At 39.7% G+C, this 19,404-nt stretch overlaps 1 protein-coding gene across 1 annotated transcript; it reads right to left on the bottom strand.

Moving 5' to 3' along the window:
• Positions 1–5,558: 5,558 nt before the first annotated feature.
• On the bottom strand, positions 5,559–9,826 carry LOC133745526 (beta-xylosidase/alpha-L-arabinofuranosidase 2-like). Its single transcript, XM_062173610.1, has 7 exons — positions 9,007–9,826; positions 7,986–8,273; positions 7,741–7,910; positions 7,554–7,651; positions 6,946–7,296; positions 6,455–6,865; positions 5,559–6,322 (listed from the first exon to the last, which is right to left on the bottom strand). The coding sequence occupies exons 1-7, from the start codon at positions 9,451–9,453 to the stop codon at positions 5,751–5,753; spliced, it is 2,337 nt and encodes a 778-aa protein (XP_062029594.1). The 5' UTR covers positions 9,454–9,826; the 3' UTR covers positions 5,559–5,750.
• Between the last annotated feature and the right edge of the window lie 9,578 nt (positions 9,827–19,404).

Genomic DNA, 19,404 nt, shown 5'->3' with positions numbered 1-19,404 from the left:
CTTTGAGCGTATCACCTACAATCCAAGAGCCCTGTTCTGAAGGAACGTTTAAGACTCTCAAGCTGAGATAGATGATTTCAGGGCCCTTACCCTGATGAAGCGCCACATGGAGATAGCACTCCAGCTTGAGTACATGAATTAAAGTTTTCTGAATTCTATCGAATCTTAATCAACGAAGGACGGATCACAAATTTCCATCAGCTAATTGGAGCTATGACATGTGTTGAAAGGCATAGCCACGAATTTGTGAATAGAGAATATGGTAGGCCTCAAGATGGCTACCATGAGCACCGTTCGATGGCTAGAAGAAGTCACCATGGACGATATGATCTATATGATCAACCTGCTTAAGAAGGTAATCACCAAAGTTGGCGAGTACATGACCAAATGAGTCATGACGTTGAGGGTATAAGGGTTGGACACCATGGCGCCACTTTTGGACATGGTGATGCTATTCCAACGCCATTGGTCCTAGGGATCATATCTCAATCAAGAGAGCATCCTTTTCATGGTATTTTATGGAGTACCTGATCGATGGTGATCAAGACATCGAGTTATGGAAGATTTTAAATTTTGCGATGAAGATAAAATGTCGTAGATTTTATCTAGTATAGTCTTTTATTTTTTCAAGAATTATGTAATGGCAATTATGCCTTTAAATCAATAAAATGACATTTTGTTTTAACTCTTTCTCACTAGGCTCATCCAATTAATTGTGATGTCTTGGAAAGGTTTGACCAAGAGAACGGTTTTACAAGAGAGCATAGCTCCACCAAAATCTTGACTTACCTTACCTGGTTACAACGAAATTGGAGTTACCGAAAGGATTGAGTGACTACGATCTGTCTAAGTTTCATTTTTACTTTGGATTAGATTTCGGTCAAACTTTGATGTAATCATTGACTATTACTAATAAAGTATCGATTTATTTTTTAAATGCCTTCGACATATTTTAATTTGGAACTTTATTATTTTTCAGTATGTTTCCCGGAGAACTAATAAAGTATCGATTTATTTTTTAAATGCCTTCGACATATTTTTAAATGCCGTGGATAGTGCTACTAAGCACACCATACTTCGAAATAGGCAATTATTCCTTCGGATATCGCCTACTCGATCTTCCGTGAATACAATGACTAGATCATCAAAATTGATTCATGGTAGAGGACCAGCCCAACTTATGTTGCCAAATGGCACGAATATTAATGTAACCGAAGCTCTATATGCTTCTAGGGTTGGAAGAACCCTATTGAGCTTCAAATATAAAAGAGACAATGGTTTTTATGTGGAAACACATTGTGAGAATGGACAAGAGTTCCTTTGCATCACCTCTAATGACTACGGACATAAACGAGCATTAGAGAAACTTATGTGTCGTTCTAGTGGGTTGTATGCAACCACTATTCTAATCATTGAGTCTAACCATGTCATGAGAGATGAATTATGGGATTCCGACACATATAGACTTTGACAAGACTGTCTGGGACACCCAGGTCGTAATATGATGATCCGTATATTAAAGACTTCACATGGACATCAATTTTTCAGAACGCAAATAAGTAAAAACCAAAAGTCGGTTCAAAGAGAAGCACATATGCCTCATGGCGCCAAACCTATGCAAGTCAGGCCATTCAAGGCCGGCGCCGCCTACCCCCAGCATCCCAAAGGTGGCTTTGACGCCACAAGTGCCTCTTTGACCCCTTTTTCTACTTTGAAAGTCAATTGTGACTTCATGACTCAACCAAAATCCTCATTGGTTGCTTCTAAAGCCCATCATTTGTTCTGCAAAGCCTGCTCGTTAGCAAAATTATGATCGGGACCATCCTATGCAAAGGACACTAAAGAAAATATTTCATTCTTACAAAGAATTCAAGGTGATATTTGTGGACCTATTCAACCGCCTTGCGGACCATGTAGATATTTTATAGTGTTGGGTGATGCATTGACACGCTGATCACATGTCATGCTATTGTCGATCAGAAACGCTGCATTTGCTAAACTCCTAGCACAAATTATTAAGTTAATGTCTCACTACCCTAATCATCATATTAAGTCAATACGTCTTGACAATAATGGGGAGTTTACATAAATTTTTTTTGATGATTATTGCATGTCCATTAGGATTGAAGTTGAACATCCAGTTCCTTATGTTCACACCCAAAATGGTCTCGCAGAAACTGCCATTAAACGACTTCAAATGGTTGCTAGAGCATTGGTTATGCGCACCAATCTCCCTATTTCTGCTTGGGGCTATGCAATATTGCATGCAACTGTGCTTATTCGTCTGAGACCCACTGCCACTCAGCCATTCTCTACGTCCCAGTTGGTTACTAGATATGAGCCTGATGTCTCACACTTACGCATATTTGGGTGTGTAGTTTATATGCCAATTGCGCCGCAATAGCGCACCAAAATGGGTCTTCAATGATGATTAGGCATTTATGTTGGATATGACTCTCCAACTATTATCTGCTACTTAGAACCCTTGACAGGCGATCTCTTTACCGCTAGATTTTCGGATTGTCACTTTGATGAGATAGTCTTCCCGTCGTTAGGGAGCTAGAGATAAGAACACAAATGTTCAATAGGAACGACATGAATTGTCGTGGTCTATCCCCACTTTTTCTCATCTTGATCCCCGAACCGCATAGTCCGAAATTGAAGTGCGGAAAATTCTTGATCTTCATAACGTAGCAGATTCGATGCTTGATATGTTTACTGATATCGCTAAAGTGACGAGATCACACATACCTATTGCAAACGTGCCTGCAAGATTGATGTCCCTAGAATTAGAGGACATGACACCACCTCAAGAGAGACTGAGCATGGCGCCAACGTCCCATCCTATGGTGACGTTATGACTAGGCCCAAAGGTTCGATGGATTCTCGCTCAAGAAAGAAAGCGAGTTTGGCACAAAACGATCCATTAATCATTGATATAAATAATCCGTCTCATGAGAATATTCCAGATTATGGTTATGTCCAAGAGACATCATTGCGGGACGCTCCAATGTTAGAACCAATTCCATAGAATAGAGAGATTTCCATGAATTACACTAGTGTACATGAGACGATGAATAGAAACTCTATTACTATTAATGATGCCTTTGCATATTCTATTGCAAAAGGAACTACAGAGTATGATGATACCGAACCTCGCTCTGTTGAAGAATGTCGACGAAGAATGGATTGGCCTAAATGGAAAAATGCGATCCAGACTGAATTAGATTCACTAGCAAAGAGACAGGTATTTGGGCCTATAACGCTGACACCCCCAACTGTAAAACCCGTTGGCCATAAATGGGTCTTTGTTAGAAAACGTAATGACAAAAATGAGGTTGTTTGATATAAGGCCCGCTTTGTGGAGCAAGGTTTCTCACAACGCTCTGGAATCGACTACGAGGAGACATATTCTCGCGTAATAGACGTAATAACGTTACGCTACCTTGTCAGTTTGGTAGTTTCCCAAAACCTTGACATGCAATTTTTGGATTTGGTTACAGCATATCTCTATGGGGATCTAGATTCAAAGATATTTATGAAGGTACCAAATGGACTTCAATTACCCAAATCAAGTGGCTCTAAACCATGGAGCGTGTTTTCAATAAGGTTAAAACGCTCACTATACGGATTAAAACAATTCGGACAGATGTGGTATAACCGTCTAAGTGACTACTTGCTTGGGAAGGGATATGACAACAATGAAACATGCCCATGCGTGTTCATTAAAATGACAAGTTCCGGATTTGCAATGGTAGCAGTTTATGCTGATGCCATGAACCTAATTGGAACTCTAGATGAGTTAAAGGAAACTGCTAAGTACTTGAAATCCAAATTTGAGATGAAAGATCTTGGGAAAACACGGTTTTGTCTTGGACTAGAACTCGAGCACTGTAGTGAAGGAATTTTGATCCATCAGTCAGCATACACTCAAAAATTACTAAGGCGCTTTAATGAAGATAAAGCAAAGCCTGTGACTACTCCCGTGATTGGCCGTAGTCTTAAGCCCGGAAAATATCTGTTTCATCCAAAAGATGAGGACGAAGAGTTATTAGAGGCCGAAGTGCCCTATCTAAGTGCAATAGGCACGTTATTGTACTTAGCTCAATGCACAAGACTGGACATCTCATTCGCAGTGAACTTGTTAGCTAGACATAGTTCTGCGCCAACACGCCGCCATTAGATTGGTGTAAAGACAATCGTTCGATACTTAAAAGGTATGATTGATATGGGCTTGTTTTATCCTTACAAAAATGACTGAAGAATGGGATCGGACCCCATTAGGTATAGCGCTGCCGTCCATACCGCCATAGCTGGCAACATTGCCGCCGCTGGCGCCACCATCGCCACCAAGGATGGCCGGCCTCACCCTCCTCCCTTAAATCAAAACAATGGTGATGTTTTGATGGGTTTTGCTGATGCAGGGTATCTCTCTGACCCTCAAAAAAGTCGCTTCCAAATTGATTATGTTTTTACCATGGGAAGCACTGTGATATTTTGGAGGTCTACAAAACAGACTCTTGTTGCTACTTCCTCGAATCATGCAGAGATTATTGCTCTACATGAAGCTGTGCGTGAATGCATATGGCTAAGGTTTGTAATTAGACATATTCGAGGAACTTGTGGTTTGAAGTCTACCACGGATGAACCTACATGTATTTATGAGGATAATGCAGCTTGTATTGAACAAATGAAGTTAGGTTTCATCAAGGGCGATAACACCAAGCATATATGGCCTAAGTTCTTTTACAATCAGCAACAACAAGCACTTCTAAAGATTGAAGTGAATCAAATCCGATCAGAGGATAATGCACCAGACTTATTCACTAAGTCGATCGTTACCTAAATCCACCTTTGAGAAACATGTGTAGAGCATCGGATTGAGAAAGTTATCCGAACTCCCATGATTGTAGCAATCAGGGGGAGATGTCGACGTCAGGGGGAGGAATGATGTCTACATGTTTGATCTCGAAGAGTGAAGGACGTGTTGTACTATTTTTCTCCTCCTCGAGGTTGTTTTTGTCCCACAGGGTTTTTATTACTCGAGCAAGGTTTTTTAACGAGGCAACGATCAAAGTGTCATCACCAAGTTTGAGCGGCACAAGGGGGAGTGTTGAAGAATATTGACTATTGGTGTGCCGGTCAAACTAGGGTTAATTCTATTGTTGTAATAGGAGAGAAGATTCTAGATTCCCAAATCAAGTTAAATTAGGAATCCTTGTACTTCAAGATTTGTACCATGTAATCCCTATATATAAGGCTCCTATTATCAATGAATAGATACAATCATTCTCTAGCATTCTATTTCCTCAAACAGTTTTGTCAATTTTTTATTTTTTACTCATCATGATGTTTTATAATTAACCAACTGATAAACAGCATGTGAATGTGGTGAATTCTTCCATTCTTAGTGTTCATGTTGCACCTTTGTAATCCAGGAAGTTCTGTCAATTTTGGAAGCTGGGTAATTTTGAATTCTTTCAACATTTTTTTATAGTTTGTTTATTATTTATTTTTGGTTATTTCTGAACTATTTGGCTAGGCAATAACAAAGAAAATTAAGAAACAAACAAGAAAGTTTTGAATACTATCTGAACTTCTCTATGATATTTCTTCTTCTTTTTTGATTCTGAACAACTTGGCTTGGCCCAAAGAGAGAACCTTTGACAAACTCTCTCAACTTATTTAAAGCTCAAATTTTCCATTTGTCTTAAGAATCACAATCGAAGCAGAGGACTTGAAGACTTATTTCAAATCTTCACACTCAATGTCTGTTTCAAGTCTCCCACATGTAGTACATGATCTCCCAAAGCAACTTTCCTACTTCCTAGCTCATCAACTACACTCAAGTGCTTGCAAACATCCACATTGAACTTGACCAATGCTTCACCCTGAGAGCTAAGGAACACCTTCTCAAATCCCAACAAGTGCTTTTTAGGAGAATTGTGCACAGATGGAGGACTCGAATACAATAAGACTGTATGACTTCCACTCATTTTGCCCATGTTTTTCACCCCCAAATGGATATCGAAAGCTAGATTTTGACACCTTTCTTCTACAACATCAAGTGATTGGCAACTTGATGAGTGGCATACATGATCCTCCTCTAAGGGAATGGATACTTGCTTCGGTGCTCGAACTAGGCGGTGATTGAAGGTGGAGTAGCTTATTCCGTATCCAAATTCATAAACCGTGTCACCAGTGTAAAACCGGTAAGTCCTGCCCGGGTAACCACTTGCAGGATCTGGTCTCATATTCATGTTTGTCATAGGGACCTTGTCTACATAAGCTTGAGGATACCACGTCATAGGTAGTCTTCCACCTGCAGTAGTAGCAGTCATCTATGAGTTTCTGATGTTTGATAAATGAGGAATGTTGTGCATTAACATAGGGACTTATTCAAGTTGTTTAAATTGCATTTAAATGACTTATTCAATAAGAGCTTATAGCTTACTTGGATTATAAAAGCCAAAAATCACGTCAGCAATGGCAGCTCCACCAGCTTCGCCAGGGTAACCAACCCATAGAATGCTTGTAATTTTATCATCATTTTTCGCAAAGGTAATATCGAACCCTCCTCCAGACATTATGACAAGGATTACAGGTCCTTTAGAAGCCTTCGCTACTTCAGTTATTAGAAGAGTTTGCTGTCCTGGAAGATGGAGGTCGATCCTATCATGACTTTCAGTCTCAATTGATTGATTTTCACCCACTATAAGTACAGTTGCATCTGCTGCGGCTGCTAACTTGGTAGCATCATCTACCTGGGCAGTGCCACAAGCCACATCAACGCACCCGGCCACAAATGTTGTTGGAACTACGGCTGTTAGGCCTTGCAAAGGAGTTGTATATTTGCAAGGGGTGCCTGCAAAATTTTGCAACCAAGATAGTGTCAGAATAAATGTGACATGCATTCTAGTCCTTTGATTGTTTTATTACATGTACCTTCGTAGTTTCCAATCATAGTCTTTGTGACATTGCCATTGGGACCTATAACTGCCAAGGATTTGATGGCTGTGGGAGACAGAGGCAGTGATCCTGGAGTGTTCTTCAGCAACACTATCCCTTGTCTCGCTGTTTCACGTGCCAGCTCCTGGTTCTGTGGAGTGCACACATCCTTTGGACCGAGATCTCCATATGGTTGCTTGCTTGGATCACCATCGAAGAAGCCTAGACGCATCAATGTGCCAAAATTGTTTGTGATGGCCTTGTCAATGGCTGCCTCAGTCACAAGTCCTCCTTTCACTGCTCCTTCTGTGTACTGTCCTAAGAATGATCCACAGTTTAGATCCAAACCTGTGAATTTAAACCAGAAGCAAATAGCTTAGTCATGATTTTTTTTTTTAATAATTAAATAAGGGATGAGGCGAAATTAGCTCCTTGGAAGCAGACAATGCAAGTCCCACCCTCAAATTCGAAGGTGAAGGGAAATAAAATTAGTTTAGTCATGATTAAGATAGATTGTTTCTCAAATGATATAAGATATATGGGATATAAGGGAAATTTATCTCAATGCTCAATCACATTATGAACAACTAATAGAATATAATCACCTGCTAATATAGCCTTAGCTGCAGCCTCTTCTGGTGTCTTGGTGTAGTGTTGGTTCTTGTAGTACACATCTATTGAATCGCAATCAGTGACTATGTATCTGCAGCATTAATTCAATATCCATGTAAAGTTAACACTGATTCTCATTGCGAATACACAAATCATATACCAGAAAGGAGACATACATACCCATTCAACTTCCATTCGCCTCGGATAACCCCAGAAAGAAGGTTTGGGTCTGCGCAGGTTGGTATTCCATTAACCTGGTTGTAAGAACACATGACACTAGCAACATTCCCATCAAGAACACAACTTTTGAATGGTGGCTGAAATGTATCATCCATGTCTTGTTTTGTTACCTAATGACAATGTCAAATGTTAGTACTCGAAATAAATTGACACATCAAGAAGATTGAACCAACTCATGTACTTACCACTGCATTGAAATGGTATCTGTCAGTTCCTTTCCAATTGTCCAAATCATAGGCTGTATAATGTTTACAACATGCTGCAACTTTAAGCCTATTTTTGTCTCCGCTATCGGTTTGTTGAAGACCTCTAACGTATCCTGATCCGTAGTTACTCGTGAGCAATGGGTCTTCTCCCGGAGTCTCTTGGCCTCTTCCCCATCTCGGGTCTCGGAAAATGTTAATGTTTGGGGACCAGAATGTCAATCCTGCCAATCCCACATTGTACATTGCTCTGGCCTCAGTTGACACCACCTGCATATGGTAAATACAAAAGTGATTAATTACCTTCTTAAATTCTCATCAACCTCAAGTAAGTTTGGCCCGTATTAGTCACTCCATAAGTGTTTCACTACAAAACATAAGACTTTAAAACTCTTGTAGTTTTCTTTCTCTGCAAGCTGGATTCCCCTAAAAGTCATTGTGCTTGAAGAACCTGTGACCCAAAAACATTAGCTTTCCAACAACTACTTAAACTACAAGGTACGGTGGCCGAAACCCTAAACACAAGTCAAATCATTTAATAGTAAAAAGCAGAAGAAAGATGGCCCTCATTGAAACAACCAACCCCTAACAACTGTTCTCCATCCACTTGCCTTATTAGTACAATCATGAATAACAATACCCTTCTTCTCATTTCTCTCTGTCTCTTTCTTACTTGCTTCTAACTCAAAACATGAAAAGGACAGAGCACTGACCCATGCTTTGGGTCCAGTAGCTGTAAAGGTTTTTCTCGATAAGGATATATTGTGGTTGCATATTTAAAACAATGCCACAAGTAAAAAAAAATGCCACAAGTATTTTCCTAGTCCGTTAATTCTGTAATGTTTGCCTTTGTGTCTGTCTACATCCACGGAGCAATCAGAATAAGCACCACAGGAATAAATTCAAACGAGTATTGACTCTAATGGTGACATTAACAATGAAACTAATAACTTTTCTGAATCATAATTCCCAATACATGAACATGAACAACTAGAATGCTTACCCTTCCGATGGCTTCGTAGAGAGAGTTGTTGAACGACGCTGCGGTCAAAATGGGCTGAGGGAAGCTGGTAGCTCCGGGGACGACATTCGAAAACTTGGTCCCGGGGCCGACGTACGACACACCGTGTAAAGCCTCCGACCACCACTCGTACTTGGGTATTCCAAGCCTGCTCACACTGCCAGCACTGTTCACCAGAAACGTAATCTTCTCCTGCAATGTCAGCCTCTGCACGAGGTCCGCCACCCGTGCATCGGCCGCCAACGACTTGTCGCAGAACGGGAAGCTGCTGGCACCGTCACCGCAGGCAAATGACTGGCCGGAAACTGAGCTCATACAGAAAGATAACATCAGTATGTAACAGAGAGTGAAACAGAGCAAGGCCTTCGGCAATGCTCTGTTTTGAAGTACTCTGTTCTGAACAGAGGAAAAGAAAAAAAAGGAGGCCATTGAAGTTGTGGCCTTCAGAGAGTTTGAACTTTGAAGAGGAAGAAAAATGGCTTCGTAGTTCGTAGGGTTAACTACTATATATAATACATTTCGTAGGCTTTCATTAATGTAGATCGTTAAGGAGGTAATTAAAACGAATTGGGTGTGGTTAGTTCGAAAATTAAGATACAGTTGTTTTTTAGCAGCCCGTGAAGCATACGGAAGTTTGATTGAGAAGGAAAAAAGGGAAACAAGTTGAAGCTAGCTAGCTCAGCTCCATTAATGTATTGGGGTTTTGGATTTGGCGGGTTTTGGCAGAGAGAATATATTTTTACTTTTAAGGAATTGGGGTTTTGGATTGGGAGGGTTTTTCCCTTTTCCTTTCCTTTCTGGCACTCGTCCTATTGTTATTGAAATTTTATTCCTGAAGAGCTTAAACGAGTCCGTGAAAGATGAGAGAGATTTTCTAATGGGTGTAGGTGAGGCAGGGTTTATTCTGTTGGATCAATTGGGTGTCCTCCAAGTTGGGTGTGCATGTGAATATGTTAAGAAAGAGAGTGAGTTGGAAATGATTATGATTACTGTGAATGCGCTATTAGTCAGTGACTCAGTCTCACATGAGAGTCGGCGGCTGATATATCGGCCCTTTTAGCCAAGCCAGGTCAAATAGGAAAGAAGGCAAGTCATGCAGTTAAAACAATTTTTACTTGCAAGAAAATTTTAAGTGCGGCGGTCCATGAGATGGGAAATGAAAACTATTAGCCCCACAGGAGGTTTGTGAATAAGTGATTGTCTGATAATGAGCAAGGAATATCCGCCTTTCTGCTAAACAGGGTCGTGCTACGTGATGGCAAGGATATGCAAATGTAATATTGATATGCAAATTTTAATACCAAAAGTAGTTGTTGTCATGAAAATATTAAACGGTCGAGTAAATATTTGTATACTGTTGTTTGAGAGGGTGCAATCTACATATGATATGTGAATTATCAGCAAATACATTTTTCTATATATATAATTTTTCAGGGAGTCTAATGGTACTTGTTTAGTACTTCCGTCTATTATTCTATTAAAAATGTCTACGTGCCGGCCATGTGGCACTCACGTGAGAAGCATCTCAATGAAAAAATAGTCTTTCCATTTATATTTAGAATTATAGTATTCAATATATATTTTAAATTTTTTTTAAACTCTTAGCTCACCCCATCCTTACATATGCCAGCGAGAATCGAACCCATGACCTTTACAATGTTGAAATTATAACTTACCAAAAGGTCACAACTCACTTGCATATATATATATATATTACATCTTTAATTTAAAAATATTTTGACACATAAAAAAAATAAAAATAGTACCCAGTTCTGTTTTTCACTTTTCTCGGGGTTTTAGGGATAATTCATTTTATTAAATCTGTTTGTGTTTGGTTCTTTTTCATGGAAATATTAATATATATTAATTTTGTCAACTAATGTGATAATATTTTTTTTTTAAATTAATGTGATTAATCAATGAAGATAATAGGTAAATCTGAATATTCACCGATTTTCAATTCCAACTCATTCTTTTAGGAGATGATATTTTCACACCATTTTACTTTAAAAATATTAATCACACACGCCTTTCAAAAAAAAATACTAATCACCCACTCTTTTGTGTGTTAACTAGAACAAAAAATGGTGTATGATTATTGGTTAGTAATTATTAACACCAAAGGGTTATGGATATCACCTCCATTCTTTTTACAACTTAGCTTAATTTAGTTTAATAAAAAAATTAAACCAAAAAGGGTGATTTATCATTTTATCCCAATTTTAATGGAATGATAGACCGAAGTACTCCCACCAGTTTGTGGCCAGTAGGTTTGAGGGGCCTTCAAGTTCGTGCGCCTACGACGGGAGATTAGTCTGGTTTTGCAGGGATACTCTCATGGACCTCGGTCCAAATACTGACTGGGTGAGTGTGTTACTAACTTGCTAACGTAACCGAGGTGGCTTGCTATCTCACTCCTGATCAAAAAAAAAAAAAGGGTGATTTTGTTAGTGTGAGTCATAGCGTAACATTAGGAATTGAATATATTGTAATTATATTGTAGTTAGTACTTACCGATTCTATGTGTGGTAGAGAATAGAGACGTAAGTCAATTGTATTTCTGTAATCCTCTTTATATACCTCCACCGTGAGATGAATAAGATATCTGAAAACTCATTCTCTCAATATTGTCCTATTTGACTTGGTATCAGAGCAAAGATCCGAAAGGACTTTGTCTCCTTAGTTCTCTTTTCTTTTCCTCAATCCGAGGAATTGATACAGAACCAAACCCTTTTGTTTGGGTTTGTTTTTGTTGTCCTCTGTTATTTATCAAGACTGGTCTTCGTCTTCTTAGAGACCGACCTTGTGTCATTTCCCGATCAATCCAAACCAGGTCCACTGCGTCAAACCAGCGCTCACTGGTCTCTGTCGCCCAGACTACCGGCTTCGTCTCCCTTCCAGACCGGATTCCTCTCCCGTCCAGACCGGCTTTGTCTCTTGCCCAGACCGCCGCCGTCTTTGGTCATTCGGACCCAATCCCCGGCGTCGTTGTGGTTACCAGATCGCCGTCGTTGGGCTTCCTCAGTTCAGGTCGGCGTCGTCCCCTGATTACCAGATCGCGATCTTCTCAAGTCACATACCACTCAGTCACTATCAACCCGTACAACAGGTCTAGAAAAAAAAAATTATTGTTGCACGTTTTTGTTAGTCTTCTAACCTTTTATTCCGCTGCATACTCTGTGATTCTGTGTTTTTGCTACTGTATTGTTGTGATGGGTGGTGATGAAAGTGAAGGTCAGAATTTCAGGATCAATGAGGTCCAAAAGGTTGAGGTTTATGTCCGAAGTTCAGACGGTGGTTCTTTTGGGGGTACGAAACTCAATGGGACCAATTTTTGAACGTGGAAGAAGATTATGTCTGTCCACCTTCGTGGCATACACAAGATGGGGCATGTGACTGGAACAACCAAAGCACCTAGTGAGGAAGATGTGGATGCCTATACTAAGTGGGAGGATGATGATGGGTCTGTGATGGCAATCTTATTCAAAGCCATGACTGAAGATGTGCTACAATTGGTGGAAGAGTGTGAGACTGCTGAAGCAATATGGAAGACATTGGGAGATCTGTATACAAATGAGTCTGATTTTATACAGGTTCATGAGTTGATGTGCAAAGCTGGCAGTATGCAACAGAATTGGCAACCAGTAGCTGTTATTGCAACGACCTTGGACATGTTCGAGAGACTTGTTGGAAACTGAATGGGTACCCTAAAAAGAAAGGTTATCATCCTAAGGCGAAGGCAGCTGCGGTTCAGTTGGTCCAAGAACCAGACTTCTATGGCGTGGCCGGGCAGAATCATCATACAACAGGTGGGGCTGCTCCTACAGCCTCTATAGCTGGTCGTGGTAAGATTGGTATGACTTTAAAAGTTTCTAACTTTGTTGGTTCTGATACATGGATTATTGATTCTAGTGCTTCCGATCATATGACTTATGATAAATCATATTTTACTGAATTGTTTTCCCCACCAGTGTCTTATGTGACCAATGCCAATGGTGAGGCTTTTCCTGTATTAGGGTCAGGGTCAGTGCGTATTACTCCCACTTTAGAACTTCATAATGTGTTATATGTACCTGACTTGTCTCATCACTTGATATCTATTCCACAGTTGAATACTGAGTCTAAATGCTCCATAACCTTTTATCCTATGTATGTGATTTTTCAGGATCTTCTTACCAGGGAGATAATCGGTCGAGGGTATCTGAGGGGCAGGTTGTTCCATCTGGATCAGACATACACAAGGGAGAAACCAGGAGCACAGTCCCACGCCGCTTTGACTTCGAATTCTAATAAGCTAAGTGAAATTTGGTTGTGGCATCGCCGTTTAGGGCATCCATCTTTTAGTCTTATGAAAAAAACCATGCCTGCTCTATTTATTGGTGTGGATGAGTCTGCTTTACATTGTGAAACATGTGTTTTGGCCAAGAGTCATCGTGCTACTTATTCTCCTAGTGTTTCTAATAAAAGTGTTATTCCTTTTGAGTTGATTCTTTCTTATGTTTGGGGACCTTCTAGAGAGCCCACTGTATCGGGTATGAGATATTTTGTGTTGTTTATTGATGATTGTACGAGATTGTCATGGGTTGCTCTTCTTAAAACCAAAGATGAAGTCTTTCCAGCTTTTCAAACTTTTCGTACTCTTGTTCAAACACAATATCATAGCACCATTAAAGTCCTTCGTTCTGACAATGGGGGAGAATATGTTAATCATGTTTTCCAAGAGTTTTTCAAAACCCATGGGATTGTTCACCAAACCACATGTCCACAAACACCAGAACAAAATGGAGTGTCCGAAAGGAAAAACCGTCATTTACTTGATATGGCTCGTGCCATTCTCTTTAGTGCTCATATGCCTAAGTATCTTTGGGGCGATGTTGTACACGCTTCCTCCCATCTTATCAATCGTCTTCCATCTAGTGTCCTTAAGGGAAAAATTCCATTTGAGGTTCTTGCATCTCATGTCTCCTTACCTTCATTTCATAATCTCCCAACTCGTGTCTTTGGTTGTGTTGCTTTTGTCCATATTTCTAAAAACCAGAGGTCTAAGTTGGATGCCCGGGTGCTTAAGTGTGTGTTTGTGGGCTACGGAGGTTCTCAGAAAGGGTACAAGTGTTATCATCCACCTACCAGAAAGTACTATGTCACTATGGATGTTACTTTGTTTGAGGACATGAGCTATTTCTCCTCTTCAGATACAGCTCTTCAGGGGGAGAATTCATATTTTGAAGAGCTGTATCATGGAGAGGGAGAGGAATCAAAAGGAGGGCGGGGAAGAAGTCACACAAGCTAAAGGTTTTTTGACTGATCCGGTTGAGACTATCAACCCATCACCTCCAGACGCAGAAGCTCCAGACACCCAGGCACCAGTTTCAATCATTGAAGGTGAAGCTGAAGACACAACTGCCCCTCCTACCATCGCTTCTACCCCTGACCCACAGCTTCCTGGTACTGAAGATCACTCATTTGAGGTATGTCCACCCACTAGTACTAGCAGTAGTGAGTCTAATGTTGGGCAATATGTGTTACCAAATAGGACCACTCGAGATCAATCAGCCAAAAGATATGAACCTACTCTTACTGCCAAATCAAAATACCCAGTAGCCAATTATATGTCTACTAGGAGGTTGTCTATGTCATATGAATCATTTGTGAATCAAATATCTGCTGTATCAGTACCTAACAAAGTGCAGGATGCATTGGGGGATCCAAAGTGGAGGAAGGCAATGGAGGAAGAGATGGAGGCGTTGCAGAAGAACAATACTTGGCAACTTGTGCCTCCACCACAAGGCAAGAAGGCTGTTGGTTGTCATTGGGTGTTTACCATGAAGCATAATGTAGATGGATCAGTGAATCAGTACAAAGCATGCCTTGTTGCAAAGGGGTTTACTCAGACGTATGGCATAGACTACAATGAAACGTTTGCTCCTATTGCCAAGATGAACACTATTCGGGTTCTGCTCTCGTTTGCTGCTAGTTTAAACTGGCCACTCTGACAGTTTGATGTCAAGAATGCGTTCCTTCATGGAGAGTTAACCGAGGAGGTGTACATGAGCCTTCCACCTAGGTATGTAGTTACTTCTCCTGGTGATTTTGTATGCAGATTGAGAAAATCTCTGTATGGTCTCAAACAGTCACCTCGTGCTTGGTTTGGAAGATTTTCACAGTTTATGCAAAAGGTTGGTTACAGACAGAGCAACTCAGACCATACCTTGTTCCTCAAGCATCAACAAGGGAAGGTAACAGCTCTTATTATTTATGTGGATGATATGGTAATCACTGGTAATGACACTGTTGAGATGGAGAGACTGCAGAGACAGCTAGCCTTTGAGTTTGAGATGAAGGACTTGGGTGAACTTAAGTACTTCTTAGGAATTGAGGTAGCCAGGGGAAGAGGAGGGATCTACCTATGCCAGAGGAAGTACGTTCTTGACTTGCTAACAGAGACAGGTTTGTTGGATTGCAGACCTATTGACACTCTTATTGAGCAGAACCATTGTTTAGCTGAGTATCCAGATCAGGTACCTATTGATCGAGCTCGCTATCAGAGGTTGGTTGGGCGCTTGATTTATTTGGCTCATACTAGACCAGATGTTGCATATGCAGTAAGTGGTGAGTCAGTTCATGCATAACCCGAGTGAGAGTCACATGGATGCTGTTATGCGAATTTTGAAGTACTTGAAGTCAGCTCCAAGAAGGGGAGTGCTGTTTTCTAAACACAACAACATCCTTGAGGTTTGTGGCTTCATAGATACAGATTGGGCTGGAAATATTACAAACAGGAGGTCGACATCAGGTTACTTTACCTTTGTGGGAGGTAATTTGGTTACATGGAAGAGTAAGAAACAGAAAGTTGTGGCACGATCTAGTGCTGAGGCTGAGTGTGGAGGTATGGCCCACGAAGTGTGTGAATTACTGTGACTGAAAAATCTGTTACGTGATCTGGGTTTCAAACTCAAAAGTACTATGCAGTTGTATTGTGACAACAAGGCAGCTATTGACATATCACAGAATCCAATACAGCATGATCATACTAAGCATGTGGAGGTTGATCGTCACTTTATAAAGGAGAAGCTAGATGTCAAAATCATTAGCTTTCCTTTCGTTCCAACTGAAGAGCAACTTGCAGATATACTTACCAAAGGAGTTTCCAGGAAGGCATTTTATGACTCACTAAGCAAGTTGGACATGGTTGATGTGTATGCGCCAACTTGAAGGGGAGTGTTAGCGTGAGTCATAGCGTAACATTAGGAATTAAATATATTGTAATTATATTGTAGTTAGTACTTACCGATTCTATGTGTGGTAGAGAATAGAGACGTAGGTCAATTGTATTCCTGTAATCCTCTTTATATACATCCACCGTGAGATGAATAAGATATCTGAAAACTCATTCTCTCAATCTTGTCCTATTTGACTAATTTATCATTTTATACCTATTTTAGTGAAATGATGGACCGAAGTACTAAAATGAGTAATGGAGGGATAAATCGATAATAATGATTTCACCAGATTCTCTAAAAAAAAAAGTATTAACAAATATATTTCATATTAGTTAGGTTATATAAAAAATCTTTATTTAAAAATATTCGATATTTTCATATTGATATTTAGACTTTGTATTATGGATTATTTGTCATTTTTTCATGAATTTGTCTGTCCAATACTCCAATTCGATCGGCTGAATTCATTTATTTGAGAACTTAGAAGCAGTCAAGAAAGGAATAGTATTGATCAACCTTGAAAGTGTGAACTAATAAAATGTAGAATGGTAGGACCCTCTGTAATCCATCCATTGATTTTTTACCAGACTTGGCTGTTGGCTTCGTCCTTTTGACAACTTGAGCTAGGATTTTCGTACATTTACTACAATACTTGATGGTACAGGTTTAATGAGATCTGTAGGTCTACTGGAGCTACCCACCTTGATTTTTGTTTTTTTTTGGTTTGAGCTACCCATTTTAATCAATTAGCCAAAACTTTGACCGGATATAACCATTGGTGCTCGATCCTGTGGTATTTTTATGGGGATTCTATCATCGCTGTAGGATTCTAATTCAAGACACTGCGGTTTTTCTTTTCGGGGCGGCTGTAGGACGGACGGCCGCCTATAAGTAGTAGAGATAAATTGGGTGGTACCCCTCATATTGCGGCCAATCTTCCTAATTGCGCAAAAAGTGGGTTTATATATATAATGCGGATTCTTATTGAATACACTACGGTTCCTATTCTAATGGGAATCACTTTTCGATCATATATCGACATCTCGATTAAATGAATATATCACTTTTGTAAATTTTCAGTCAAATTTGTGATCGTCAAGGTATCAAACTAGATTAAATCAATGGACGAACCAAATCTGTCAAACCTGAACCGTTCATGGTTGTAATTGTAAATCACAGTTTTGAATGTCTTAAAGATGATCAATTTGACTAAAAATCTGCATAATTGATCTACTCATATAGACCTAACAACTTAACGGTGGACATGTTGATAAGTAGTGATAGCAAAGTTGGTCGAATAAGCAATCCCTTAAAATGTCCAAAAAAAAAGATCCCTCACTAGAAGGGCCCTAACTACATATACATATATATATATATATATATATATATATATATATATATATATATATATATATATATATATAAAAAATTAAAAAGTGAGTCTCACAACTATTGATTAGAATGTCCTCATAAAATCTTCATAAAGTCTTCATTTTAAAGATCTTCATTAGAGACTTCAGTCTTTGCCATACAAATTTTACAGTAAACAATAGAAAGGAGAAAAAATATTGTATGTCTTAACTATGTTATTTCTTGGCATTTTTTTTCAAGTTTAGCAAACATTACAATAACAATATTCTGTTTTTTTTTTTGACCTAGCGTGCTCTACTAGGGTTTGGTAGATGGCTCGACCTTTCTATTATATCTGGTCGTCGTCTGATGGCTGCTTTAAAGTCAGTCAGACTGGCTTTGCTTCTTGCCACCTCCTTCTTGGTCTTTGTTAGTGGAGAGGCTCTGGGGGTGGACTTTGTTCTATCTGAAGGTGTGAGAGGAGTCTCAGATTTTGTCTGGGATAGGGAGATTGCTGGCTTTCGTTTATGGGAGCCTGAAGGATGTCGATAAGTTTGGTTGGACTGCCTGGTGCTTGCTGGTTCCCAGGCTGTGTTGGTTGGAGATATGGCGGCTGGGTCGACGACGAGAGGATCTCTTTCGTCGAAGGCTCAGACCGATGGGATCGTGTACCCATTCTTTGGATGCTCCGATCTTTGGTGGCGGCGGTTATTGGAGGTGGTATGGGATGAATTTGATGATGGTGGTGGAGTGAATGTTCATTTTCCATTGCCGGAGTCGCAACTGATCCTGTCTTACTTCGAAATGGATGGTAATGGCTACTTGAACGCCGGGTGTCCTAGTTGCGGCGGTATGAAGCGCATTTGGGGTGAATGCAGTGACTTTGGTGGCAGCGTTCATGGCTGGTGCGGTGGTAAGGAAGCTTCTTTCCCTGCTCAAGTCGAAGCTTGGAGTTGTTGGGCCGTTTGGGCCTTAAACTGGCCTGTGGGCCGCAGCTCTGGGATTATTCTTTTGTTATGGGGCTGGATGGATTGGGTCTCTATAGCCCATAGTAGTAAGGATCCTGAAACTAAACATATGGAGGAGCTGTGTGCAGATGGTGGAACTGTAAGGGATGCAGGTGCAGCATCCTCAACTAGCAATGTCTAATTTTCCCTTGGGTCGCAAGACCGCTCGATTGTCACATTTATTATAAGAGAGTTTCTAGGTTTTGTTAGAATAAAGGTGCTTAATTATTCTTAAAAGGTGGGTGTACTCGGGAGTGCGAAGCTCTGTTTTCTTAGAATAGGTCATTTGTATGTTCTAAATGATGACTCTTTCTATCGGCCCCGCTGAGATGTATCGTTTCTAGTACTGCTTGCTGAAATATAAATTTGACTTACCTCCTTCAATTAAAAAAAGAAATGTTCTTCTTTGCATTAATTATTCAAATTAGTTAATTAGTAAATATTTGAGAATCAAAGTCTAAACGAGTTTAAAATAGAAAATGCAGCTAAAAAAGTAAATCAAATATTAAGAACATTAATAAAATGAGGTCATCATTACTTACTTCAAGAGTTCTAGCATTATTATCAAAATTTCTTTTTTAGAAATATTACTGTAAAAATTATCACAAAATAATTTTAATTTTTTTTTTTTTTTAAATTATCACAATGTGTATGTCCTAGTTGAACTGGTAAAATTATTTGAACAAGATTTGAAGCTAGCTAGCTAGGAGGCCAAAGCAAGCCGAATACCCTTAATTCTTTTTTAACATGTTTTTCCTTGGAAATAACTATTCACCTCAGAAACATTGTATCAAGACTTTGAA

Source organism: Rosa rugosa, chromosome 4 (genome assembly GCF_958449725.1).
Source record: "Rosa rugosa chromosome 4, drRosRugo1.1, whole genome shotgun sequence".
Classification (NCBI taxonomy): Eukaryota; Viridiplantae; Streptophyta; class Magnoliopsida; order Rosales; family Rosaceae; genus Rosa; species Rosa rugosa.
The sequence above is the reverse complement of the archived record's forward strand: the minus strand, read 5'-3'. Positions and strand labels throughout refer to the sequence as shown.

Excerpts from the sequence above, each read along its gene's own strand:
- LOC133745526 (XM_062173610.1), bottom strand. The coding sequence starts at position 9,453 with ATGGCCTCCTTTTTTTTCTTTTCCTCTGTTCAGAACAGAGTACTTCAA. Across the intron at positions 8,274-9,006 it reads TCTACGAAGCCATCGGAAGG|GTGGTGTCAACTGAGGCCAG; the intron begins GTAAGCATTCTA and ends TACCATATGCAG. Across the intron at positions 7,652-7,740 it reads GGCGAATGGAAGTTGAATGG|ATACATAGTCACTGATTGCG; the intron begins GTATGTATGTCT and ends TTAATGCTGCAG.